The 27,729-nt window shown below is 41.4% G+C and overlaps 1 protein-coding gene and 1 pseudogene across 1 annotated transcript in view; both read left to right on the top strand.

Annotated features, from left to right (window-relative positions):
• LOC145393775 (uncharacterized) overlaps nucleotides 1–27,729 on the top strand; it is a 124,769-nt gene that overhangs the window by 64,666 nt on the left and 32,374 nt on the right. The window contains exons 7-8 of the mRNA XM_080267825.1: nucleotides 448–562; nucleotides 17,136–17,318. Of these exons, the coding sequence (XP_080123951.1) occupies nucleotides 448–562; nucleotides 17,136–17,318 (298 nt within the window). The remainder of the gene's footprint in view (nucleotides 1–447; nucleotides 563–17,135; nucleotides 17,319–27,729) is intronic.
• On the top strand, nucleotides 8,877–8,994 carry LOC145393882 (5S ribosomal RNA; annotated as a pseudogene).

Raw genomic sequence — 27,729 nt, 5'->3', positions numbered from 1 at the left:
GAAGGAAGAGGAAAGAAAGACAAAAGAGGGAGTGTAAAGTCACCTGTAGGCAGAAGGACGAGGAAAGAATGAAGTAAGGAAAGATAGAAGAGGAAGGAAGGAATGGAGAAAGGAGAGGAAAGGGTAGACACCCGAGAGCAGCACTACATCGAGTGAGTGGATGGTGAGTGCCCCCATGTACCACAAACACTGATAAACATGTCTTTTAATTACCTTATTGTGGTGAACAGCGCTGAAGTGGTCATTGCAGTCTGGACTGCTTCTGGCTTTATCGGACATTTTCCATTATATAGGAATTTAGTCCGGTAGCTCCTCAATTCCAATAAAAGCGAATTCCAGTCTATGAAGTCTGTTATATCAAGGTTTTACTGTAGTTGTATAAAATAAATTGTAATATTTTGGAAGACCACCAGTATATAACGAGGATTAACCATAAACTCCGTTCAGCCCCAGACTCCAGTACACCAAGCAGCACCCACCCAGCAGCAGCAGCCAGGACAGCCCCAGTCAGCCACCACCACCACACCAACACCAGCCACCACATCATCTGCCCACACTGACGGTCAGTCACAGTTGTAGTAGTTGAGTGTTACTATATGCTTTTCAGTTTAACTTGTCCTAATATTGCCATGTCTCCAATGTAACACAGAGTTGCAACATAGGATTATTATTACTATTATTATTACACTGGTTTACAAAAAAAAAAAAAAAAATCTCAGGCAAGCATGTGAATAGGTGTTTTTGACTAATTTTGATATGCTTAATTCAAATTTCTGACAGTTTTGCTCTGTCACCTCTAGTTTTTTTGCTTCCACATATCCCTTTTTTTTATTATAATGCATATATTTATAATATAATGAGTTTATTTCATATATTAAAATGGCATATTACAGAACAAAACAAAACAGACACAGAACACTGACGGAACTAAATATTACCAGTACTTGGATATTAGCATATATACTCACCATAGTACTACAGACAGTCAGAAGTGAGTTTTTTTTGGACGATCTGGTGTACTTTGCCTCCGGGATGTCGCGCAGGAGCATCCAGCAGAAGTCCCCCATCATGCTGGGATTCCACTTGCTTTGGTAGTTGCTCTCCATCTTAGTAATATCTTGTTGGAACCATTCCCCATGTTCGTCACTTACTGCTCCAAGGTTCTGGGGGAAGAAGTTGAGGTGGGAGTGGGGAAAGTGAATCTTGAGAGACACTCGGCACCCCATATCCAGATAAACCTGCAACAACTTCTCGACACGCTCTTGGTAATCTAGTGCACGTTACCAAGGAAGCCATGGCAGACTGCCTTAAATGCTTCCCATGCTCTCATTTCCTTCAAGGTGAGCTTTCCCTCGAATACCTCATCCTTCAGCACCTCCCGGTTCTGAGGTCCGATGAAGATGCCCTCCTTGAGCTTAGCAGAACTGAGAGCTGGGAACAGAGTGCACAGGTGTTGGAAGGCAGCGCCATCCTTGTCCATGGCCTTCACGAAATTCTTCATAAGGCCAAGCTTGATATGAAGAGGGGGAAGAAGCATCTTGTTCATGTCCACCAGAGGATTTTCTTGGGCACTGTGTTTCCCAGGCACAAAAGTGTCCTAGACCCCCAGCCCTTCTGCATGTAGTGCTTGACATGTTTGAGCTTGTTGTGGCGCGCGTTTTAAACCAAGTTCCAAGAAAATAGGACGGTAAATGGATTTTTGGTGAATATTTTGGGTCTAGGCCTATATGTATACATGTACATACATGTATACATGTATATCTCAAAAACTAGAGGTGATGAGTGATAACGGATTTCGAATCTGAAATCAGCACCCCAAAATTAGGTTAGAACACCTAATTTCATGCTTGCCTCAAATTTTTTGTAATTGTTGTTGTTGTTGCCCCAGGCTTTTATTAAGTGTGATCTCCGTGGACTACAAAACTAAGTTGCACTTCTCCTGCAGTCCACTATCCTCTTCTGAGGGAATAGGGAAGTAGTTGAGAGACGTGTACAACCAAACAGTGCCTCTGTGGTGGCTGTATTAGTGCAGCTAGTGAAGGCATTTCTCTCCAGCTCCATGACAGTAGAATATGATGATAGTCTGAAAGAAGTGTTAAAGAGGGGATGTTGAGCCATTGTATTGGTTTATACTGCTAGTCATATTCATGAAATAAACTACAAACGTACATAAGTCTGGGCCATGTTAAGGTGAACAAGCATAATTATAATAATCTTTTTGCATGTGTGTTATATTACAAACTGACAGGTATCCACATGCATAGGTGCCAGATTATTAATTTGCTGTGAATTTCACCCTAAGTCTAGACATCATCATAAGGCTCAGTGAATGCAACAGTTACATTACATTTAACTCTGTTGTAATGGGAATGCTTACTGTTCTTGAAGTTCTATTTCTGATGTTACAATTTAATTTCACATGTTACAAGACAGTTTAACAAGTACTGTACAGTACAGTACAATATTCATTTTACTGTAATCACAGATTGGTATTGCTAGAGATGTTTGTCATTGCAATAATATATCATGAACCACACAGGATATTTGATTATTGTGGGTTGTTAATCAATAAAAGCACTTATTTTATATCACTACCCTAACATCAAACATTATGTGTGAGTTGTTAATCAGTAAAATTATATATTTTATTTCACTAACACTGTTGTTACAGTTTTCATAGGATACAGTATTCATTTGATTTTACTTTAGTCATTACTTGAAATATTACAGTCAGCTTGCTCATAATGTGACAGTTTGGTTGGGGGCACTCTGAACATTGTGGAAAATTGTGTTATGTAAGAGTTCAACACCAAAGCCTATGGGAAAAAAAGAAATGTGGATGGCATCTTTCCCAGAACCACCCCAAATGATCCCATATAGCCTGCCCTAACCTTCCCCAAATTGATTAACAATGCCAAGTATCCATAAGTATACCTAAGAACACATTGATAAGCACATGTAGAATCATGCATACTGCACTTTAAATGAGCTGTGGTGGTAAATGAGATTGGTGTGTGGGAGAAAGGAGGTGCTGTGCATTAGGCCTTTGACAAAGTCATGAGCCACATTTTATGGGAAGGACAGGCACATGTAATGTGATATTTGGGAATGTTTGTACTTGTCATATGTTATGAAAGCATTTTGAACCTGATCAGCAGCTGTTTTTGCTAAGGACAAATAGCGTTATGGAAGTCTGTGTTACGGGCAAGCTGGCTGTACTTAACAAACTACTGGTGATGGTTGGGTTGTCACACTGATGGTACAGGATAAAGAGGCAGACTGACTGTACTTTACAAACTGCAGGTGGTGGTTGGGTTGTCACGGTGATGGCATAGGATTAAAGAACTTTTCAACGACTGCGATATTATTTTATGATAACAAGCTTGTTATTCCATATTCATTAACAGTAAAGTAACTTCTGGCATTGTCATTTTTCGTCACCATATACTACCTCTATCACTGGAAAATCTTAATACACTTCATTGCATTTTGTTTTATCTTGACGTATTGTTTCAGGAAGAAGTTATTATGAAGGCATTTGTGATAATGCAGTAATAAACATTGTTAGAATGATTCACACATTTTCATCATTTGATTTTTCATTTTAGTTACAACATATAATGATGATGCCAGTGCTTACCAAGCCATCATGTCATCTTTTGGGTTGACAGAAGGTATAGTAATATTATCTCATTCATTCATTCTTTGCATGTGAGCCAACAGTACAGGGTATACAGTATGCCTCATCACTAACAGATAACGTGATACTATTAATTCCTTCAATCCAGTGACATACTTTGTTGTACAGTATTCTTGTTGCCACAAGTCAGTGTTTACTAAACTTAGGAAGGATTTCTGTTGTTGAAGGTGTTATTTAAGGACATATGTAACCCAGGGTGGGAAGAATATGCTTCTAATTTACTTGCCCTGGGCTTGTGATTTCTGATGTTTACTTGCACAGACGTTCTCATTACTTGCCCTAATATTTTCTTTGAATATGTACCAATTATTATTTCCTGTACTGTAGAGTAGTGGTGTTTCTTTAGTACTATAGTTTTCTGTTAACTGTTCTGTAGTAGAGGTTTAGGGAGTGTATATTATATCCGAATTTTCAGTACGGTTCAAAACAAGTTTTAATATTTGTTTTTAGATTAAAGTAATTTTTCTGGTTTACATTATACGAATCCTGTGATATGAATGCTGCGTGTGTAATACATTAATTAACCCGCCCCGTCCCGACCACTTTTCCACCACTGACTCCCCCCAATCCCAACCATTTTTGGAAAAAAATTTTTTTGGCTCAAATCTCCGCTTTTGATGAGAAACATCGAAAATTCATATAGAAATCGCTCACCTGAGGTTTAAAATACTCGATACAGGTAGCAGTTCCTCCTTACCTTACTGTGTTTTCTATCAGGCTGGCTCCAAAGAAAACGAGTTCTATGGGAGGGTAGCTATTCCACACCACTCATAAACGTTTCGTTTTCGTTTTCGTTTTTAAAGGCTCCGACATGCTTGCATGTGTCGGCCTTGGTCACCTAATGGCGGCTGTCCATGCTGCATGATCCATTGCAGCCTCCCTGTTCAGTCCCTTAACCCTAAGGTCACATTTAATGACCTCGTCCCATGTCTTTCTCGGTCTACCCCTCACAACCCCACCCCCAATATTAACACTTCTCACCTTCCTCACCCAATTATCGTCCCCCATCCTCTCCACATGTCCAAACCACCTCAATCTACCTCTCCTCATCACAACACCAATACACTCCAGTCCCATCCTACCTCTCAACTCTTCCATCGTAAACCCAGCCCCTCCAGGCCTTGGACACAGGGACGCACTGCACATCCACCTAATCATTGTCATTTCTGTACGTCTGAGCCGGTGAATATCTTCCTCCTTCACTGCCCAGGTCTCACTACCATACAGCATTACACTCCTAATACATGCTGCATACAAAGACCCCTTAGCACATAGGGAGAGCCCTCTCAATGTCAGGAGAGGCAAGAGCTCCCTGAACTTCTTCCAACCACTTCTCACCCTAGCCACAGAGCTAGCTCCAGCTCCACCTCCAACACACAACATGTCTCCCAAATAACAAAACTCTTCCACACACTCAAGAGATTCACCAGCAAGTTCAATCCTTTCATGTCTGACAATCTCCACCTGCTCACCCCGGCACGCTGTACACATAAAATCAGCATTATCTCGCAGTCTGCCTCTGATACCACTACATCTCTTATGCACCCATTTATCACACACACCGCACAAGATGGAATTACTGCACATGGCCACTCTCTCTCGTCTTTGACAGTACCGCCACCAACCCTAGATATCATCACTTTTGTTTTATCTGCATTTACCCTTAAACCCTTTTGCCCCATACCATCTCTCCACTTCCTAAACCTTTCCTCCGCCTCCCTTTCGTTCTCTGCAATCAACATCAAATCATCAGCATACAACAACTCCCACGGGAGTCCTTTTCTAAAGTCACGTGAAAGGGCTTCGAGTACCATGATAAACAACATGGGACTCAAGACTGACCCCTGATGCACACCAACATTCACGGAAAACTCATCACTCAAATCTCCATTCACTCTCACCTGGGTGTGAGCACCCACATACATGGCCATAACCACCCTAACCAGCCGCTCCTCCAAGCCAAGCTTTCTCATTGCCCACTTCACCACCTCTCTAGGGACTCTGTCAAAGGCCTTTTCCAAATCAATAAAAACAAAATAAAGATCCCTTCTCCTACCAATATATTTTTCTTGAAGCTGTCGAACAATGAATATGGCATCAGTGGTCCCCCTACCTGGCTTAAACCTAAACTACATCTCATCAATATTCACTCTTTCTCTAATCATACTTTCTAAAACTCTCTCCATTACCTTCATTATCTGATCTAAAAGCTTTATACCTCTATAATTTCCTCTTTCCAGGGCATCACCCTTCCCTTTATACACATTTACAATTACACTCTTCAGCCAATCATCTGGGACAACACACTCATAAATAATCCTATTTATCAGGTCAGTGACTAAACTCACCCCTATATCGCTTGAGGCCTTCAGCATTTCGGCAGTCAGCCCAGACACACCTGCTGCCTTCTCCATCCTCATCCTGCCTATTGCCTCACTCACAGTAGCAGTATCAATCAATGGCCAAGGGCCAGACACTGGATCTGCTGGCTCCAAACCTTCCCTGTCCCAGTCAAACTCCTCATTCAACAACCGGTTATAATGCTTTCTCCATGCATCTTTAATATCCTCACTGTTCACCACTACCCTTCCGTCGTCATTCTTCACACACTGCTCACCTATAATATCCCGATTATCCCTCTTCACCTGACCTGCCACCCTAAATATATTTTTCCTTTCCCCATGATTTAGGTTATCAAGTAATTGTCTCTGTGACTCAGACTTTGCCCTGTATACCTCTCTTCTAGCCCTATGCTTGGCAGCCAAATATTCCTCTTTGCTACAACCCTTCTTCCATTCCCGGAAAAGCCTTCTTTTCTCCTTAACTGCAGCTTCTACACCCTCATCCCACCACCAAGTTACTTTATGTCTTGGTGGTCCTCTTGTCCAACCGCATATTACATCAGTAACTCTCAAGAAGTTGTTCTTGAGGGCTTTGTACTGTTCAATAACGCCTCTGTCTACAGCTCCCTGTTCAGCCACCACTCTCCTCAACTCGCTGTAGAAGGTATCCCTTACTACTTGGTTTTTCAGCTTCCATATTTTCCTTCTAGGTACATAAGTCCTCTTTTTCATCACTTGTTCTTTAAGCACCCTATCACAAATCAACAGTTTGTGCTGCTGCACACACTCCTCACTTCCTGTAACTTTAACATCCCTCACTAACCTCCTATCGGCCCTCCTAACCAGAAAATAATCTATCTGACTGCTGTTTCCCCCAGACTCATACGTAATTAACCTACTGTCTCTTTTCCTAAAATATGTGTTGCACACAATCATGTCCATTGCCTCTCCAAACTCAAGTATCCTTTCCCCTTCTGCATTCCTTAGACCATACGCACATCCCCCATGCACTCCTTCATAACCTTGTGCTGCTTCACCTACATGACCATTTAATTCCTCTCCCAAAATCACTATCTCATCATCCCGCATACCACCCACTACACGTATTAAATCATCCCAAAATCTATCTTTCCCTGATTCATCCAATCCTGCCTGTGGAGCATATGCTGATATAATCGCAGCCATCTTTCTTCCCAACAGAATTTTCACTATCAATATCCTATCGCTTACTGTCAAAACATTCATAACATATTCCACCCATTTCTCCGCAACCATCACACCAACACCTCCATATCCGTCTGTCCCCCCCTGCCAAAACAACTTATAGCAGCAGTCCTTCCCAACAATCTTTCTAGCTGATCCACCCCTGTACCGGACTTCCTGCAAACATCCACCCACCTCCTACTGAATGCCTCAACGACTTCCCCCGCTCTTCCCCTCAAACTTCCCACATTCCATGAACCCACCCTCATCCCCATGGGTGATTTACTGTCCTCAGGCTTGCTTTGAAACTTATTTTGTTTTGTCATCTTCAGTATTAATAAAGGGGGACAGACACAGCACAGGTCCCACTCACTGCACAGTCCCAGGTCCAGGCAATGGATCTGGGACCCCTAGCCCACCAGCTTACCTGTGGCTGTGGTAGTGGCCTCGGGGCACCCTGCCAGGACAGCTGCAGGGACACCCTCCAAGCGAGTCTTGGCACTGCAACTATCCCGCCATTATACACCCACTGATAGGGCAGCCTCCTGGGGCGCTACTTCCAGGTTCGGGCCCCTCTCTATTGGGCGGAAGCGGCAGCCTGGGAACCGCAATGCCCTGTACCCTCTAGCACAGGCCTGAGCCCCATCTTGCCCTGGACCCACGATCTATGCCGGCGGAACCCCCGCCACGCCTCCCCCCAGAAGTCCACCACTAGGTAGCGAGGGCAAAGTTTTCTGGCTGCATGCCCTTGCTGGCGCAACCCCTGTAACGTAGTGGGATACTTTGTGTGAAATGTAAAGTGCATGTGGTGTAGTGCATAGATAGTTAGAGGAAATGTTTGGGAGAGTATGCTGGTCTACTCTCCATGTTACTGTCACACTGAAAAGGTCAGCAAAGGGGGATGGTTAGATAGCTAGTGAAACAGGAGCTCCAGCTCTCCCTATCACCAGCATTCCCATTCCCCTCGGGAGTACTACCCTGTTCAGCCCGTGCTACAGCCTCCTTCTGACGGTAGTTATTCATTTATTTGGTACGAATTTATATGTAGTATGAGAGTATATTGGTTTTCACATAGTAATATAGGCAAAATAAGCATTGTTTCACTCACCAAACACATCAGCATACCTGATCTTTTTTGGCGACATTACCTGATCATCATTTCTGGCTGTTTCTTCCTCTAATGCCATGTAAAGTTTGTCCTCTACATTGTCATTGATTGGGGCATCACTCTGGCCCTGAATTTCGTACCGTGGCACGACTTGTCTTTACTGGCCAGGTCACTGGTAACAGGTGAATTGCCGAGACAATGGCGTGCGGGGGGGAAGGGGGAGGTCATGCTGGGAAAGGCATTGTCCCTGCCTGGCATCTTGTAGAGGAAGGTGTCCCATGTATACGTACCAAAAATCACTCGCGAAAATTGAAAATTGTGCAAATTAGGGACCATGCAATTGATTCACGTTTATATACGTCAATGGGACTGATAGTGTCAAAACGTGGGGACGTATATATACGTCAACGGGACACGGTGGGTTGAATAAGTTTGATGATAACAATTAAGCTCCAAATATATTTCTCTGTGAATCTTGGTTAACAAATGCCTATGATAATATGCATTTTAGTATAATCAGCTCCAAGAAGACCATACCACGTTGAGTACACCGCTTCCCATCCGATCAGCGAAGTTAAGCAACTTTGGGTCTGGTTAGTACTTGGATGGGTGACCGCCTGGGAACACCAGATGCTGTTGGCATCCCTACGTGTCAGGTGGGGTTGGTGGAGGATTAGTGCCCCTCCCTGTAAAACAATTAACTCTAAGCCCTTGGCCACCCCATTTGGGATACATGGCGTCTGGCAATGAATGAATGATGATGAGCTCCAAGAAGTTCTTACTTGCCAAGAAGTTCTTACTTGTCTCATGTAGCTGATGCTAGTCCTTGATTTTTGAAGGAACCAGTCAGAGTTATTTGTTGTTTACTCATCATGACTTATTTCAACAGTGCCACACCTGTTGCTCATTGGCCTACACAGACTACACTAAACAGACCATCCAGGGTCGCCAGATCTGACCATGGTCTCAAATTGATTGTTTCATTACCAGATTTTTTTTTTTTTTTTTTAAGTTTACCTGTTCCTCACTATTATTATATACAAGTTCCTCTATAATGTTACTGTACAGCTATACCAAATTCAGGTCCAATACCAACTCATGATGACTCATTACCAAATGAATTTTTCACAACCAAAACTGGCCTGATTAAGTAATGAAAAATGCCAAATGGCAACCATGAGACCAGCTGTAAGCATTGGTGTAGATTCTCCGAAGTACCTCTTTAACCCCTACATGCCGGTTGATGGGTAAAGCCATCTCGATTTTGGGCGTGGAGCAACGCCGGTTGACGTGTATAGCTGCAAGCATCTTCCCACCACCCTTTGAGCTTTGACTTATCCATACTCATTGACGGGACCACTTGAGACGTGGGGATACTTTTATATGAAAGAGGAAGAGTTGCTGAGTCTTTTGTATTTACTGTATAATTTTTTCTCTAACTGTTATAGTTTGGCAAATATTTGGGATTAAAGTAAGGGTATTTTTTCCATAATCTGGAAATCCCCCTTAGGGAGGAGCGTGCGACATCGGAAAACCCCTGGCGTGTAGGGGTTAATCAACCGTCATTCAAACTAACAGTCTTACCTTCAGTTTCACATTGTTAATGATTAATTGTGTTGTATTATCAACTCAGTAGTTAGACAGACATAAAGCCAGTCTATTCACTTTAATACACACACCAGAGCTGCCAAAGATCAACCCATTACACCTTCCAAATTTGATTTATCAGTACCTAGAATTTTGACAATTAACCAATCTTTCACTCCGGGATGGTTGCATTACAGTTATCAGTATTCTGTGACAGTTAGGGAGCAGGATAAAGAACTAATTATAAGCTGTACCATTCAATGAAGTTTCATGTATAGTAAAGTATTTATTTGTGCACTGAGCACCTGACGACTGCCAGGCACACGGACTTTAAAATTCACATGCCCGGCTCCCTGTCCGGGATACTCTGGGCTGCCGGCCAATACAAGTTTTCCCACCCTGAGCCAACCTCTTTAGTTTGAAGTCATTTCTAAGCTGAATAAAACTGGAAGAAGTAAGAATAAAATAAAGAATAATGTACCAGTATGTTATCAGAGTGAAGGGTTTATGCATGTACAGTAGTTCCACAATTTACATGGGCCCTAATTGCGCCAAACACGTTTGTACAGAAAGATAAACTCAGACCCGGCCCAGTAAATGCAGGGGGGGAGGGAAGCAGTTTGTGCTGGAAAATCCCAGAAGTCTGCCCCTGTCCACGGCCATCCTCCACAAAGTTTCATTATCAGACCACACAGACACATGCTCACCCCACCAACAATAAGCAAAGCATTGTCTTTTTGTAGGATTTGCTAAAACACATACAGTAGTCTTAATTCAACGTGGCTAAAATTGTTGGATGTGAAGTTATCTGTTTACACTTGATTAGGTGGACACACACACACACACACACACACACACACACACACACACACACACACACACACACACACACACACACACACACACACACACACACACACACACACACACACACACACACACACACACACAGTACTTTTTCAACTAAGTTTTTTGTTACTTTATGCTGTTGCAATAGTTTTTCACCTACCTCTTGGTAGAAAAGTTGACATCTGAAGATAATCCTTCCACATCACCCAAGTGACATCTGAAGATAATCCTTCCTCATCACCCAAGTGACATCTGAAGATAATCCTTCCTCATCACCCAAGCGACATCTGAAGATAATCCTTCCTCATCACCCAAGCATCACTCCATTCCTTGTCATGGAAAGTGATATTGTACACTCTAATTATCCCTTTTTAAGGTCCAGTGATGTGCCTGGAGGTTGTATGTGTACTACCATGAATGTTTGGTGTGATCAGGAAGGGGGTAAAAATTTTTCAAGAAGGCCAAAGAGGGGACTTTCCAAAAAATGAAGGATTTCACCATACTAATTAGCCATACAACTTGGGTTTCAGTGGCGCAATTTGTGTGTTTAAATTTGTACAGTAAAATTCCTTGATACATTAGCCATGCAAGTTGGGAGTCTACTGTACATCACATCTTGTAAAAAAAAAACGTAAGTCTCTTATTAACAAATTCCTTCAGTGGATCTTCCTTCAGACAATCTGATTAAGGGACAGAGACACCAATTAACTGGAGAAACCATTAACTGTGGTTAGCAGTGCTGCAAAAAAATAATTAAGAATCATATCCATGAGGTAGTTATAAACATGGTGTTAAATAAAAGAAGATTATTTATGAATAAGGTGTTAAATAAAAGAAAATGACCAGTAAATTAGCCCTACTCTAGTTAACCTGATGAAATCTCCACCAGAGGAGAACACAGCCTTGCTGTCTTGGTATCCATGTCTTACTTATGAAGATGGTGGTAGGTGGGGGTGCCCATCATCCACTAACTTGTTGCAGTGCTACCTGCCTGTTCTTTATGTCTATCATTCTTTTTCTTTGTATGTCCTCCTCTTCCTATTTTTCCCATCCTTCCCATCACTGTTTGTTATTCTTCACTTCAGGTGGATCTACACTGAGTCACAAGCCAGATAGTTTGTTGTAACTTAGGAAGCCATTTTACAATGCTGGGTGGTAACCATATAGCCAACTAATGTGATGACTTGTAGCCTACTGTGATGCCTCTGTTAACTAGGTCGGGACCCATTGTGGCATCCACCCAAGACCCAAACTTCCACACTAATTGTTGCATCTTGGTGTGGTGAGGCATTGTCAGCCACACTGGAGCATCTGTTCACTGCATGGGATGGCCCTGCAAGGGTGGTTGCTTGCCTGTGGTTGAATGGGCCTACTCGATCAGACAGACTAGGGTAGCACAACAGCTACAATAACAGCTTATGAAGAACATTCTCATCCTGTATACAGTGCAGGGTGTCCCAGGACTTGCTGCAGTAACTTCAGAATGTGATTGTAGGGCTAATTTTGAATGAAAAATCCTATGTCAACTCAGGTTAAGTTTTCAGCCATTACGGGGTTGCAGTTACAGATGACTTTATGGATGATAATGGTCTCCCTCATAGCCAGGTCATAAAATCAACAGTGAGGTGAAGTTGCCTTGAACTGTACTGCTAGTGGGAAAATATTTGTATAAAATCTTTTAAAATGTGAGAAGTGAAAACAACTGTCAAAGAAACTTAAGTTAGTTGTCCCTCTTAGAATTACAGTTGAAATTAATGCAATATTTGCAACATACTGAAAAGAACAAAAACAAATAGAGGTGCATTTTGTATGGGTCACTTTGAGTGATGGTCATACAGACCCAGAGGCACCATCAGACTAATACAAAACACATAGACACACAAATCAATGAAAATGTTTCCTGCATTCATTGTTGTAAGTTCTTGGAAGGCTGGAAGAAAAAATTGCAATGGAAAATCGTGTTTCTAAATTATACTGAATTGTGAAAGTCACAGGAAATTTTTGAAGCTAGCAAGTCTTTTGGCATCTGATAGGTGTCTTTATAACTTCCCACTACGTTACCATCTGTAATTACTCCTTACTCCATGATAGATGATATTACAAAGGTGTCCTTCCCACCTGTCACTGCAGAACTTGAGGTAAAAGTCTTCTTTCACAACAGTCTTCCTCTTCAGTATATTTCCCACCCACCCCACATTTCATTGGCTACAGATTCATTATTTGTCAAAGCACACTTTTTTTCTTTTTTTTCTTTTTTCTTTTTCTTTTTTTTTTTACCTTCCTCTGTAGATTTTGTTAACTTTTTTTAGTACATAACATTACCTATGTTTAAATATGTTTGGATCAGTGAATAAGTACTCATGGATCTTCTTACATTCATTCATTCATCATCCAATCCTACGTTGCCCCATGAAGAGCATAGGAGCCCGGGGCTAGGCAAGTTGGCCCTGACATTTAAGATGAGAGTGACCAGCTGCACTCATCCCTGAGTGGCATTACATGAGCAATAAACCCCAACCACCCCTTGGATATAAATCTTCACCTGCTTAATCTGATCAGAGTGCCGTAATTGCCCACCGAACCATCAGGCGCCAAAATTTGATTATATGTTTACCACCCAACATAGTACATGGTTTCCTGGTGTACAGGAAACCATTTGGCTTTTTACTCAGTGTAGAGTCACCCACAGGCATAATGAAGAGGAAAGAATGAAGGAAAGAAAGAAGAGGGAGTGTAAAAGCACCCGTAGGCAGAAGAAAGTGAAAAGAACGAAGGAAAGAAAGACAGAAGAGGAAGTATGGAAGAGAGGAATGGGATATATATATATACAGTAGATAGATAGATAGATAGATAGATATAGATAGATAGATATGTATATATATATATATATAAAATGTATGTATGTATAGATAGATAGATAGATAGTTAGATACTGTATCATCCAATCCTTTATTCCTCATAAGGACTTTAGGGGCTTTGGGATAGGCAGTTTAATCCAGACATCTAAAGGTTGAGTGACCAGTTGCTTTCCCCTGAAAAGTATTTTATCAGTAATAAACCACAACCAATGTGCAGATGTAAACTTCATGAGCCACATCTAGATGGAAATGAGCAGCTATTATGAAATGCCACAGAACTCTGCACCATTTGACTGCAAGATTGAAGATCTCTTAATATATTTGAAACATTATTGGGAAATTAACAAATGTTTAGTTAGGAGTACATATTTTAACAGTCCACTATTCATCTTTGTTAGTACTGCTTGTATTTATTTGAGTTTCCTATTTCTTATCATTAGAACTAACCAACTAATACTCTACTTAATAGCTGCATGCACCATATCTGAACAGTACTGTGGTAAAACTGAACAGTACTTTGGTTATGGGTACTTTTATGCAGTTCTGATAACTACATGCACTACAGTAATATATGCAGTGTAGAACTGTGAGTTCATTGTACAACCAAATTATTGCATGGGTCAGTAATTAAAGGAAAAAAAAAGTCAATGTTTTAAAGTTATAGACAGAGAAACTGAAGCATGTATCATATTTTGCTTTTTTTTTTTTTTTTTTTTTTTTTTTTTTTTAAATAGGATGACAGGTAAGAGAAAAATACCATACACACTATATTTGTATGACTTGAGCTAATGTCAAAAACTTTGACTTATCACAATTTCTTCATCATCAAAACTTCTTTTCCCTCCTAAGGATGGAGTGAGGTTGGGTCCAGAGAGCAGGAACATACCTGATAGTAGGGGAACCAGCATAAGTCTGCTCAGTTAAATGGGCCACATTCTCATTCAGTCACCATTCAGGCCTCCAGAATTCTGTCTCCACCCCACAGGCATATGCACCCTCATTTCATACCACATATCACCTAGAGTCAGTCTGACAGTTCCTTTCACCAGGAAGTAGTGATAGTAGTAGCAATTGTAACCCCAGGTTCATCTGAAATGTGAACCCAACAGACAGCAGGCTAAAGTTGCCTTCTTCCTATAGTACACCATTCCTCTCTCATGGGATTGGGTGGGAGTTGAGGGATGTTTGCCTTACCAGGCAGTGGAGGTGCCCAACTATGTCATTGCTACTCCATGAAGGCCCCCCTCCTGGTACATAAAGGCCCTACTCTCCAGCACTTTCACTGGGATAAAATGGGTGCCAGACTCTCGTTATACACTCTGTACAAAACTCTTTGAGCCACCTTGATCGACTGTCAGTTCTAAGGTCTTATATCACCATACCATGCTCATTAACACACTCATTTACAATTACTATTCACCATCTTGGTCAGCCATGCCTCCTCCCAACTTCAAACTCATTTAGGTACACATGTTTTACCACTGTGTTGACTTCCATTCTCTCAGCATGGCCAGACCACCTAACCTCAGTTTTTAAATCATATGTCAATCTATTTATCTCCAAATGCTGTAATCCCATAAGGGGTGGCCATTTGTCTCTTGGGTTAGTTATTTTACAGGGAGGGGCACTAACTGTCCTCCAACCCACTTCTTGCCATGTAGGGACATGTGTGGGTTGGTCATATGGTTACCACCCATTGTTGTAAAAGGTTTCTTGGCATACAGGAAACCATTAGGCTTGTCTCAGAATCATAATTTTGGATAATATTTGGAGAAGTTGATGAATGTTCTGCAAAATTATCTTAATACCAAGATTAGGTAATTCAAAAGCCTTCTTCCTGTAACATTCTATAGTGGAATGGCTATATCATTTGACTTTTCCTTCATGTGAGATTATTGTAAGCTTTAATTTGGTAGTATTCTTGTAAGTTCAGATCAGTGGCCTGTCAGGATATGTAAAATGCATGTAGAGTAAAGCAGCCTGCCCTGAAGGTCTGTATGATCAGGAACAGAGTTCATTTATTGCAGTCATCCATTAGGCCTACTTTGCATTTATGGCAAATTGATCTCTTTATATGTATCACTTTAGAGAGAATATAGGCAGTGAAGTGTATGAGACTTCTATGAGTTTAGAGTTATTAGCAACCAATGAGAAATGAGAATGAAATAGAAAAGGCACAATACAGGTATACCCCGGTTTAATGATGCAATTGGTTAAGTAAAAACCCATCGCTAGGCGAGGTATCGTATGTCCAGGTAGATTTAACATGTAAAGTATAGGGATGCGTTTTTGAGCCTTAGGGTTCCCCCAAACCAAGTTATAAACCCACCCAAATGAGTCCAGAAACAAGTTTCTACCTAACTTAAACCCCGAAATAGCTTTAAAACAAGCTAAACTAAGCCTAAAAACAGTTTATAACTCACCTGGACCCAAAAATATAATCAGAAGATTGTCAAATATAAGTCTGGAAATAATCAGACTTAGTGAACTAAACCCCAAAATGACATGTTCACCCCACCTATGACTAAAACATGCTAATCTAAGTCTATAAACAGTTCATAAATCAACCTTGGTACAAAATTTAAGTCTAGAATATAATCAAAATCACCAAAAAAAATCCAAACCCATCGTTAAACTAGGGTTTGGCCATCGTTATTTGGGTCAAGGTGGTATTTCTGCCCCCATCGCTAAGCTGGGGTATCACATCTAGGGGTGTCTTATCACAGGGTATACCTATATTCGGCAACTTTTGCCCTGGCTGTAATTTGGTTGCTGCTCTACGTATGCACCTACATACATGCACATATACTGATACATATACACATGCCGTACACACATGTATGTGCATTCGTTGTCAGATTAGAATTACAGTATCATCATCAGTCAGGTTCGAATTGCACCATCATCATCAGCAGCAGCAGCAGCATCACATCATCAGAATCATCAGAATCATCATCATCAGAATCAGAATCATTTCAGAAACCATGCTTTTTACTGGGAACCCTTTCACAAGCTGCCGTGACAGAACTGACTTTCAGTTTGCACTTCACTTGCAGTAACTTATTTTCCTCCCTTTTTCTCTCACCATTGTACTAATCTGTTCTTTTTCCATCCCACACATAGTCGTCCTCCACCTCAGTTCTTTTCTCAAAGCATTCTTTTGGCACCCTGTCAGTATTCATACCATCTCATTGGACTTTTCTTTTATCAGTTCAGTTATTTCACACCTATATTGCTGATGCTTAGGTCCCTCCTGGAACTTCCTCTGCATATCCCCTGCAAGGAGTGGCAGTGACAGTAAGATTCTTCAGTCTGCTGTGTTTTACACATTTAGATCATTCATGCAATCAGTCTCTTTCTATAGCCATCTCTTTCACCCATTAATTGTTCATCTCCTTTCTGAGGCACCAGCTTTGTGCTTTGACAGTATTGCAGCCAGTGATTACGGTTGTTGAGCCTACAAATTAATGTAGGTGCTGACTCAACAGGTGAAGCAGGTGCAGGTCAGAGCTCCACTCCAGGCACACCAACCCCTGCCACTCCTACTCCAACACCTTACCACCACCCTCAGCAGCAACAGAAGCAGCAGCAACAACAGCCACAGCCCAAACCACAGCAGCAACAACAGCAGCAACATCCACAACATCCCAGCTATCCAAATTACAGTGGTGGTAAGAATGTAAAGTTTATCATACCTTTATTACTTTGCCAGCTGTTAGTATTGAGGTATCTTTGGGTATGAGAGAAGTAGTAACATATTACCCATGCATACCCTGCATGTTGTACAATTGTCCCAAGAAGTGATGGAAAAGTTTATGATTGCTTCAGTCACTTTGCATTGCCAGACACTCAGTGAAATTTTAATGAATACAACTGTGTAGAGTAAAAATTTGTTACTTTCTTCTTATCGTATTACTGAATAAAATCCAAAATATTTGATGCTGAGAATTATATAAAATGAATATTATGAGCAAGTGATATATTTGAAGTTAACATTGTAAGATACTTTTTCCAAACTTGAATGTGGAATGTCTTTTTTTTTTTTACACTGCACACAGTATACCCCCAAGTCCCCTGTGTTCCTAGTGTGTTTGTCAGTTGGTCTAGTTCAGAAGGCCAGGTGCAGGAAAGTAGTTAATTTTCAAGTGCTGTGGTCATAATAAAACAACAATAAGGATGTCACAACAAGGAAATTACTATTAGCAAGGAAGAAGTAGTCTACACAAGGTAGCAGATATATATGTTTCCCTTTTCTTCCTTTCCCTTCCCTACTATAACAGTTAGACAGTAACTGTTAGACATAGAGAATGAAAGACATGTGCATACTGTGTAAGTGGTTGGCAGAAGGAGGATGGTGAGAAGGGAGGAAGAAATCAGTAGAATGGAAGTAATGGAAGCTATGAAGAAAGTCAAAATGGGGAAAGCCCCAGGAATTGATGGAGTGTATGGTGAAACAGTGAAACATGGGGGAGAGATAGTAATAGGTTGGATATGGAATATGTGCAGATTGGCCTGGGAGGAAAGTAGAGTCCCAGAGAATTGGAAGTCAGATATAATTATTCCCCTGTACAAAGGAAAAAGGGAAAAAGATATGTGTGGTAATCATAGAGACATTTGTTTCCTTAGTGCAGTAGGAAAGTATATGGTAGGGTACCATTGACAGAGTTAGAGAAATAACAGAGGAATTAGTTGGAGAAGAACAGAGAGGTTTTAGGAAGGGAAGAGGTTGTGTAGATCAGATATTCATTCTTGGGTCTTTAGTGGAATAGTTTCTAGAGAAGGGAAAGAAGTTGTGTGCAGCCATCATGGATTTGGAGAAGCATATGACAGAGTGGATAGACAAGGAATGTGGAAAATATTAAGAATATATGGAGTAACTGGGAAGTTGTTGAAAGACATGAAGAGTATGTATGAGGGTGCTCAGGCTGCAGTGCACATGGATAGTGAACTGAGTGAATTTTTCTGTCTGATTGTTGGATTGAAGCAGGGATGTGTCATGTCTCCACAGTTGTTCAGGGGTTATAAAAGAGATACAAGGTAGAGCAGTGGATGTTGGAGCAGCTTTAATGAGAGGGGGCAACGTTTGGAAACTTCCTGTACAGTACTCTTGTTTGCAGATGATACCGTATTGTTAAGTGAAGACGAAGGGGAACTGCAGGGCTTGGTAAATGAGTTTGGGAGAGTGTGGAAGAAATGGAATCAAAAGGTGAATGTAGGGAAGAGTAAAGAGAGATAAAGTCACTGAATGTATTGAGGTTGGATGATGAGGAAATGGAAAATGTGAGTGTATTTAAGAACTTGGTTCATGTGATGATTAAGGATGAAGTGCGTAAAAGGGTACAACAAGGAAGAAAGGTTCTTGGTTCATTGAAAGCAGTGATAAGAAATAGGAAATTGAGCATAGAAGTAAAAAATTCACTGCATGATAATATTCAGATACCAACTCCAGTGTATGAAAGTGAAGTTTGGACCTTGTCAGAAGGACATAAGTCAAGAGTGAGAGCAGTGGAAATGAGTTATTTAAGAGGAGTATATGGAGTTACATGGAGAGACAGACTGAGAAATGAGGAAGTGTCTGGGCCTTTTGGTGTGGATGTGGATATGATAGAAAGCATTGGGAGAAATACGTTGAGGTGGCTTTGCCACATGGGGAGGATGGTGAATGAGAGACTAATGAGGAGAGTGTATGTGAGTGAGGTGGAGGGGGGAAGAGGGAGGGGGAGGCCAAGGATGAGATGGAGGGATGGAGTGGAGAGGTATATGAGAGAGGGGGGTGTGAGCTGGGAGGAGGGCAGCGAAGTGACAGGGGACAGAGCATCATGAAGGTGATTTGTTTGTGGTGACCCCTTACAGGATAAAGGTGTTTGGCAATAGATTAGATAGGTAATCATTGTTATGTGTATCTTATTACCCACAAATGAAAAAGTATATTCATTTTTAAAAGGGATATGAAATTTTACATTTTCTCTTATATCAGGCAATACTGTAAAGAAGACCTAATCATGAGTACTGTATATATATCCTTAAAATGGAGAAGTACACATTTTCTCTATCTTGTATTTTGTTCATATCATTATTAATTTGTAAATAAACGATTGTGTCATCCTTAACCCCTAAATCGCGGGGTTGTTTTTGTTTGACTTGCGTGTCTCGCGGGCATATTCGCACTCCGACAGACTCTCTAAAAATATTTGCCAAAAATCAGTTATTAGTCCTAGAGTATTAAAATTATATATGCATATGGCACATACCTTCAGCTTTCTCCTGGGATGTTTGTTGAGCCTTCGTCGAGTACCGTAGGACTTGTGGAGACCTTTGAAGTTTGGTAACGAAGTCTCCACTTTACACTTCCCGACAACCCGTAATATGATTACCACAGCCTGATATCACTAGAAACACTATTCTATGATTCTCAAATAGTTTGGAGTCTGTACTCCAAAAAAAAAAAAACAAAACACTGTGAAAGCAGTGAAAATTACGAGCGCGTATGACCTTCCCACTTGCGCTCATTCGCCGCTGGTGTTCTGTTATTTATTATTCATAAAAACACTCACACTTTATATTTCAATTACTATATAACACATATCTACAGACTTTATCCATAAGTTTCCTTCAGTAATAGTAGTTTATTGTCACTCTAGGCATTCAATTTCTCTTTCAGTAAAATACATAGCATTCACTTTTTCGTCCTGTATACAAACGTTGAGAGTGAATCTGTCACTTTCACTTCCACTTTCATAACTCATAGTATTCATACATGCTAGAGTGAAACTTTCACTTTCATTACTCCTAGTATATATGCTCGTATTCTTATATTACTACTCATTTACATTTCTATTTACATTCTCTATTTTATTTACATTATTTACATTTCTATTTTATTTACATTGTGTTATGCACTGTCACTTGCAGTAACTTATAGAACTATTTTCCACTGTTCACTTATATTTACATTCATTGCTTTCACTTGCTGTTTACACATTACTGTATTTACACATTGCATTTACATTTCCACGTGCACTCTTTTACTCACCAGAAAGATCGTAGTCACTGTCTATCATTTTCATTGACAAATTAGCCAGTCGACGTTCCACAGCAGTCACTTAGCCCTTTACCCCTTTCCACACAAGGTTTAGTAGGGGGTAGAGGTCACAGGGCCCTTTGCATGGGGCTAAAAAGCGGCGGAATTGGACAGGCGTGAATCTGATGTGGTTTCACCTTGAAAGACGACAGTAAACTGAATACAGTGTGGTGGCCTAGGGGGAGTGCAATGCTGCCAGTGTCAGCATGGTGACAGCTGCTAATATATACGCTATGAAATGATTGGCAGGAAATCTAGACAATACATAATAAATTAGGTAGTTCCAGGTGAATGTAAATATCACTTAGGCTTCTCCCTTCCTTTCTTATATATATTTTTATTACGAGAATAGATTATACGGCATATTTCAAGGGGAAATACACAGCGAAAATTAGCGAACAAGTGCACGTGAGGTGTTGTCAGGTGATAATTAGCCAATTCCAGGTGTATGGCACTATCACTTACCTTATTTCTTTTTTGTATATATTATTTGGTATAAGAATAGGGCATAGGGCTTATTTCAATGGATGAAATCAGTGGAAAATTCCAGGGAAGATTTACTTAGCGTAGCACGGCTGGGCAGGCGAGAGGAGAGGGTAATGGAGGGGAGGTAGGGAGGGGAGTCAAGAACGGGGAGAAATGGCTAAATTGTCAACAATGGATGGGAGTACAGATGAGATTAGGAGTGCTGACTAGTGTTGGACATTGGCAGTACTGATAGATGATACAAGCCACCACTTGAAAGTCCGGGCGAATTCAAAATAACACAGAATCACAAAAGTGACGCCCCGCGGTATGATCCCTTGCTCCCAAGCGTCACGAAAGTGACGCCCCTCGGTTAAGGGGTTAACTGAAAATACTAATGGGGATATTTTGAACTTGGTAATTTGTATGTGAAACTGCATTTTATTACTCCTGCCAGTTGTGTAGGCACTGAAGATACTAGGTTATGACAAGTTTGGCTTTCTCCAGAGAAGTCCAACTTACTGTAAAGGTTCTCTTTATGATATTATATTCACTGACGTACAGTCTTCAGGCTTATACTAGGTATAGGATTTCCCTTGCTGAAAAACTTGCCAGATGCAGTGCAGTAACATTGTCATTAAATAATAATTGTATACCTTTGTGCTTGTTGATGAGAATTTAAAATAGCCTACTAACTTACACTGTTTTCCTGCTTTCTGTCGTCATCCATGGAGACAGTAGAAGTGGAAATTAGTGGCTTTAGATTGTTCATTAGTGTTCTAACAGAAATGGTTTTCATAACGTCAGTGCCATTTTTTAATTGTTTATTTAAGCTGTATTCTTTTCTTTCTTAGGTTCCTAAATGATTGTTGTTGTTACCATGCAAGATTTAGACTCCACAAATTATTCCTGATTTTTCCTGAATAATAGTTCTGAAATTTCAAGTAACTCCACGTGATGATTTCTTAATGTTGTAATTAACCCATTACTACTGACAAAATTAAAATGCTTAAGAACTTTGCAATTTAATTGTTGTTCTGTATTGCAGTTTTACAAATAATGTTTCATCTTGTACAGATACAGGGAAGAGTATATGTAGTATCACTGAAAACTTCTGGAAACCCTGCTTTCACTTCTTGGGGTGATTTTACAGGGTGACCATTAGGGGCAAGAGTGCAAAACTGACAACCTCTTTCATTTTATTGGTTTAGAGATGTGGCAACTCCATGCCTGACATTTGCATTGCAAGCATGGTTGTGCCTTCTACAGCATAGTTGAATCGAAGAGAATCCTTTCTTTATCCAGTGATTCATTTCCCCAGAGAGTGAAAAAGCTTTGTGCTAAATCTCACTCCATATGATATGTGTGGAACATTTAAGAATTAAAAATAATTAATTTTGAGTGCATGAAGGGAAAAAAGAGTATTACTCTTGTACTTTTTTATTTGATTAATTTTTATTTTGTTTTGTGTTTTAGGATCAGTGGGTACTAACAGATCTAAACTTTAGGAGTTACAGAAAATATGTGTTATGCATTGTATCTTTTTGTCTGCACCACATTAAATTACAGTCATTTCTCATATAATGCAAATAATGCATCAGTACCTTGAACTATGTTATGAGGGTCCACATTGTGGGAGGTACAGAACCAGTGGGAAAAACAGTTAACCCCTTCTTTACCGAAAATATGTTTTGATGTACCCCCGTACATCGCTAGTAAACACCCGTGAGACACCGGAACCGCTACCATGGTGCGCTGGTACATCCTCTAATGAATGGCAGCTTATGGGCCTCAGGGTAGCTCGGTAAGGCTGTTTCTGAGGACCTCGTGTTAGCAACAGCTCTGTGTTTTGACGACAAAGACTGTGACGAAGTTCTGACGAATTCTGACATTGTAAGATACGTCATGACTGAGTTGCAGTGGCACCAATGGCTTGCTCACTCATCTGTGATGTAACCTCTTTTAGACCAATCATTATTTTATTTATAATTTCTACTACAGATATCGTACTATATTTTCTGCTGACATACGGCAAAATTTACACCCCTTGGCATGCCTGAGAGAGTCAGTTACCACACACTTGACCACGAGAGATGGTGTACAGGATATTTTTCTCTCATGGCATCTCTGGCAGATTCCGATAGTGACGAGTTTATTCCTCATGAGGATACTTAATTAGATGTATCAGATGATGAGGCAGCAGTGTCTGATGCGTCGGTAGATGACTATGATCCTGAAAATGATAGCGAAGTTGATGTGAGTAAGGAGGAGGAGGAAATTAGTAGCGGGCTTAGTGACGCTGCACTCTCGGTCAAGGTCGCCATCACCATCACGTGTGTCCACACACTTCATGCTCAGCTTACAAGGTAAATAAATAAGCCATCCATCTGTGCAGGACATTTTTTTCAAGCCAGTTTGTACAGTAGTTATCTGGGTAACAATACTTTAGCATAAGATATGTAAACTTATATACCATAATGATTTATTTTATAATATTTTTTTATTACCGTCATCATGCTGGGTTTATGTGATCATCAGTATACAAACAAACAAAAAAGAGTGAATAGTTTCGACGTGGCAAAAAATATACACTACCCCTCACACTATGGGAGGGGGAGCTATCAGGTCGGTATGGGGGGTAAACGTAATGTTTACATTGGGGGGAGGGGTCGGTAAAGAAGGGGTTAATGATTGGGACTCCCCACAGTTACCCTTAATGACTTCCAACCTGCCCATCACCTTAGACTAATTTTTAATGTACCAAACAGTGGCCATACCATCACTAAGATCACACCAGCATCCAGACCATACCAGAACCATACCAACATGCAAACCATCATCCCACACTATCACCTACAGTAGACAACTTCATCATCCCACACCATCACCCAAGCCACTCTGTCACTTAAACACACATCCCTCAAATCACACCATCACCTAGATCACACCATTATCTAAACTTCATCATCACCCAAACACCAGCACCCCACACCATAACCCAGATCACACCAGCACCCCACACCATCATTCAGACAATATCATCACCCAGACTGCATCATCACCCAGACCACATCATCACCCAGACCACATCATCACCCAGACTACATCATCACCCAGACTACACCATCACTCAGACCATACTATCACCCAGACTGCACCATCACTTAAACCACACCATCCCTCAGACCACATCACACAGCCACACAATCACTCAGACCATATCATCCAGACCATACTATTACCCCACACCTTCACCCAGATTGCATCAACCAAACTACACTGTCACCTTACATCATTACCCTGACTGCACCATCACTCAGACCACACCCTCACCTAAACCATACCACCCAGAACACACCATCACCCAGACCACACCTTCACCCCACACCATTACCCACATTACACCATCACCCAAACTACCCCATCACCCCACCCCTTCACTCACACTACACCATCACCCCACACCTTCACCCACGTTACACCATCACCCACACTATACTATCACCCCACCCCTTCACTCAGACTACACCATCACCCCACACCTTCACTCACACTACACCATTGCCTACACTACACTATCACCCCACACCATCACCCACACTAACCCACACTACACCATCACGCCACACCTTCACCCACACCACACTATCCCCTCACACCATCACCCCACACCTTCACCCACACTACACTGTCACCCCACACCATCACCCACACTAACCCACAGTACACCATCACCCCATACTTTCACCCACACAACACCATCACCCACACTTCATCTTCACCCACACCACACCATCACTTACACTACACCATCACTCCATACCCTCACGCACACTATGCCATCACCCCACATTATCACCCACACTACACTATTGCTCCACACCATTGCCCACACTACACTATTGCTCCACACCATTGCCCACACTACACCATCACCCCACACTATCACCCCAAACTGTCACCCCGCATTGTCACTTACAATCGACCATCATCCCACACCATCCCACTAAACCTTCTCCCACACTACACTGTCATCCTAACGTGTGATCCTCTGAGCAGTCACGTTGTTGTGAGATACTGTATGTCCGTGCAGTGACAGATAAAACCATACAGTGTCCATAGAGTGGCAGTTAAAGCCATACAGTATTTGAGCTTGCAGTCAATGTTGTGGTGGACATAACCATATTGTGGTTGCTTTGAGAACCTGAACACATGCATGCTACAGTATATATGTACAGCATTATAAGAGAATACATATAGGTGAGCTGACTTTTTCTGTTGATCTAGATCACCAGATCAGGCCACAATGAATATTTTTTATTTGTTCTTCCAGTCATAAAGCTTATATATCTTAACCACTGTACTGATCTTTTCATCTTTAATGTGTCCCAGTCCCTGCTCTTTAAAATGATATGCATCTACAGTATACACATGTTTAAGAGCAGTATTCTTTTATTGCATGGATCAGTCATATTCCTCTAAAAGCTACTTTTCTATCTGCACTGCTTACAGTATTCCTGTCAAATCTGAATTGGAGGTTCTTCCTCAGGACCTCAACCTACATTCCCTCGATCTCCCTAGGGAAGCCTTCCCCTTCATGTTGTGATTAATCCAGTGCTTTGCCGTATTTATTACTCAGATATTCTTTCCACATGTCCAAGCAGTAATACTCATCTGATTCATGTAGCCATTGTGATTAATGGCTGTGCTGTTAGTATTGTCCTCATTTATGTAAATATTGGAAGCTGAGTTAGGATAATGGTAACAACTGAGTGATCACTTTATTTATCTATACTGGGTTGACTGCTGAAATGTTGAAGGCCTTAGGCGATATAAGGGTGAGTTTAGTCACTGACCTGATAAATAGGATTATTTATGAGTGTGTTGTCCCAGATGATTGGCTGGAGAGCGTAATTGTAAATGTGTATAAAGGGAAGGGTGATGCCCTGGAAAGAGGAAATTATAGAGGTATGAAGCTTTTAGATCAGATAATGAAGGTAATGGAGAGAGTTTTAGAAGGTATGATTAGAGAAAGAGTGAATATTGATGAGATGCAGTTTGGGTTTATGCCAGGTAGGGGGACCACTGATGCCATATTCATTGTTCGACAGCTTCAGGAAAAATATATTGGTAGGAGAAGGGATCTTTATTTTGTTTTTGTTGATTTGGAAAAGGCCTTTGACAGAGTCCCTAGAGAGGTGGTGAAGTGGGCAATGAGAAAGCTTGGCTTGGAGGAGTGGCTGGTTAGGATGGTTATGACCTTGCATGTGGGTGCTCACACCCAGGTGAGAGTGAATGGAGATTTGAGTGATGAGTTTTCCGTGAATGTTGGTGTGCATCAGGGGTCAGTCTTGAGTCCCATGTTGTTTATCATGGTACTTGAAGCCCTTTCACGTGACTTTAGAAATGGACTCCCATGGGAGTTGTTGTATGCTGATGATTTGGTGTTGATTGCAGAGAATGAAAGGGAGGCGGAGGAAAGGTTTAGGAAGTGGAGAAATGGTATGGGGCAAAAGGGTTTAAGGGTAAATGCAGATAAAACAAAAGTGATGATATCTAGGGTTGGTGGCGGTACTGTCAAAGACGAGGGAGAGTGGCCATGTGCAGTTTGCCACAAGGGCGTGGGAAGTAATTCCATCTTGTGTGGTGTGTGTGATAAATGGGTGCATAAGAGATGTAGTGGTATCAGAGGTAGACTGCGAGATAATGCTGATTTTATGTGTACGGCGTTCCTGGGTGAGCAGGTGGAAATTGTCAGACGTGAAAGGATTGAACCTGCTGGTGAATCTCTTGAGTGTGTGGAAGAGTTTTGTTATTTGGGAGACATGTTGTGTGCTGGAGGTGAGGCTGGAGCTAGCTTTGTGGCTAGGGTGAGAAGTGGTTGGAAGAAGTTCAGGGAGCTCTTGCCTCTCCTGACATTGAGAGGGCTCTCCCTACGTGCTAAGGGGTCTTTGTATGCAGCATGTGTTAGGAGTGTAATGCTGTATGGCAGTGAGACCTGGGCAGTGAAAGAGGAAGATATTCGCCGGCTCAGACGTACAGAAATGACAATGATTAGGTGGATGTGCAGTGCGTCCCTGCGTCCAAGGCCTGGAGGGGCTGGGTTTACAATGGAAGAGTTGAGAGGTAGGATGGGACTGGAGTGTATTGGTGTTGTGATGAGGAGAGGTAGATTGAGGTGGTTTGGACATGTGGAGAGGATGGGGGATGATAATTGGGTGAAGAAGGTGAGAAGTGTTAATATTGGGGGTGGGGTTATGAGGGGTAGACCGAGAAAGACATGGGGCGAGGTCATTAAGTGTGACCTTAGGGTTAAGGGACTGAACAGGGAGGCTGCAATGGATCGTGCAGTGTGGAGAGCCGCCATTAGGTGACCAAGGCTGACACATGCAAGCATGTTGGAGCCTTTAAAAACGAAAACAAAAACTAAACTGACATAAAAAAATGGCCTGAATGTGAATACGAGACTGCCCACCATTGTCAGATGTATGCAAACTGGCTGTTGAAGTACTGGTACATACATTTACTGTACAGCC

The sequence above is a fragment of the Coenobita brevimanus genome, chromosome 25, assembly GCF_032717465.1.
Source record: "Coenobita brevimanus isolate Jiangsu-jjx chromosome 25, ASM3271746v2, whole genome shotgun sequence".
Classification (NCBI taxonomy): Eukaryota; Metazoa; Arthropoda; class Malacostraca; order Decapoda; family Coenobitidae; genus Coenobita; species Coenobita brevimanus.
The sequence above is the reverse complement of the archived record's forward strand: the minus strand, read 5'-3'. Positions and strand labels throughout refer to the sequence as shown.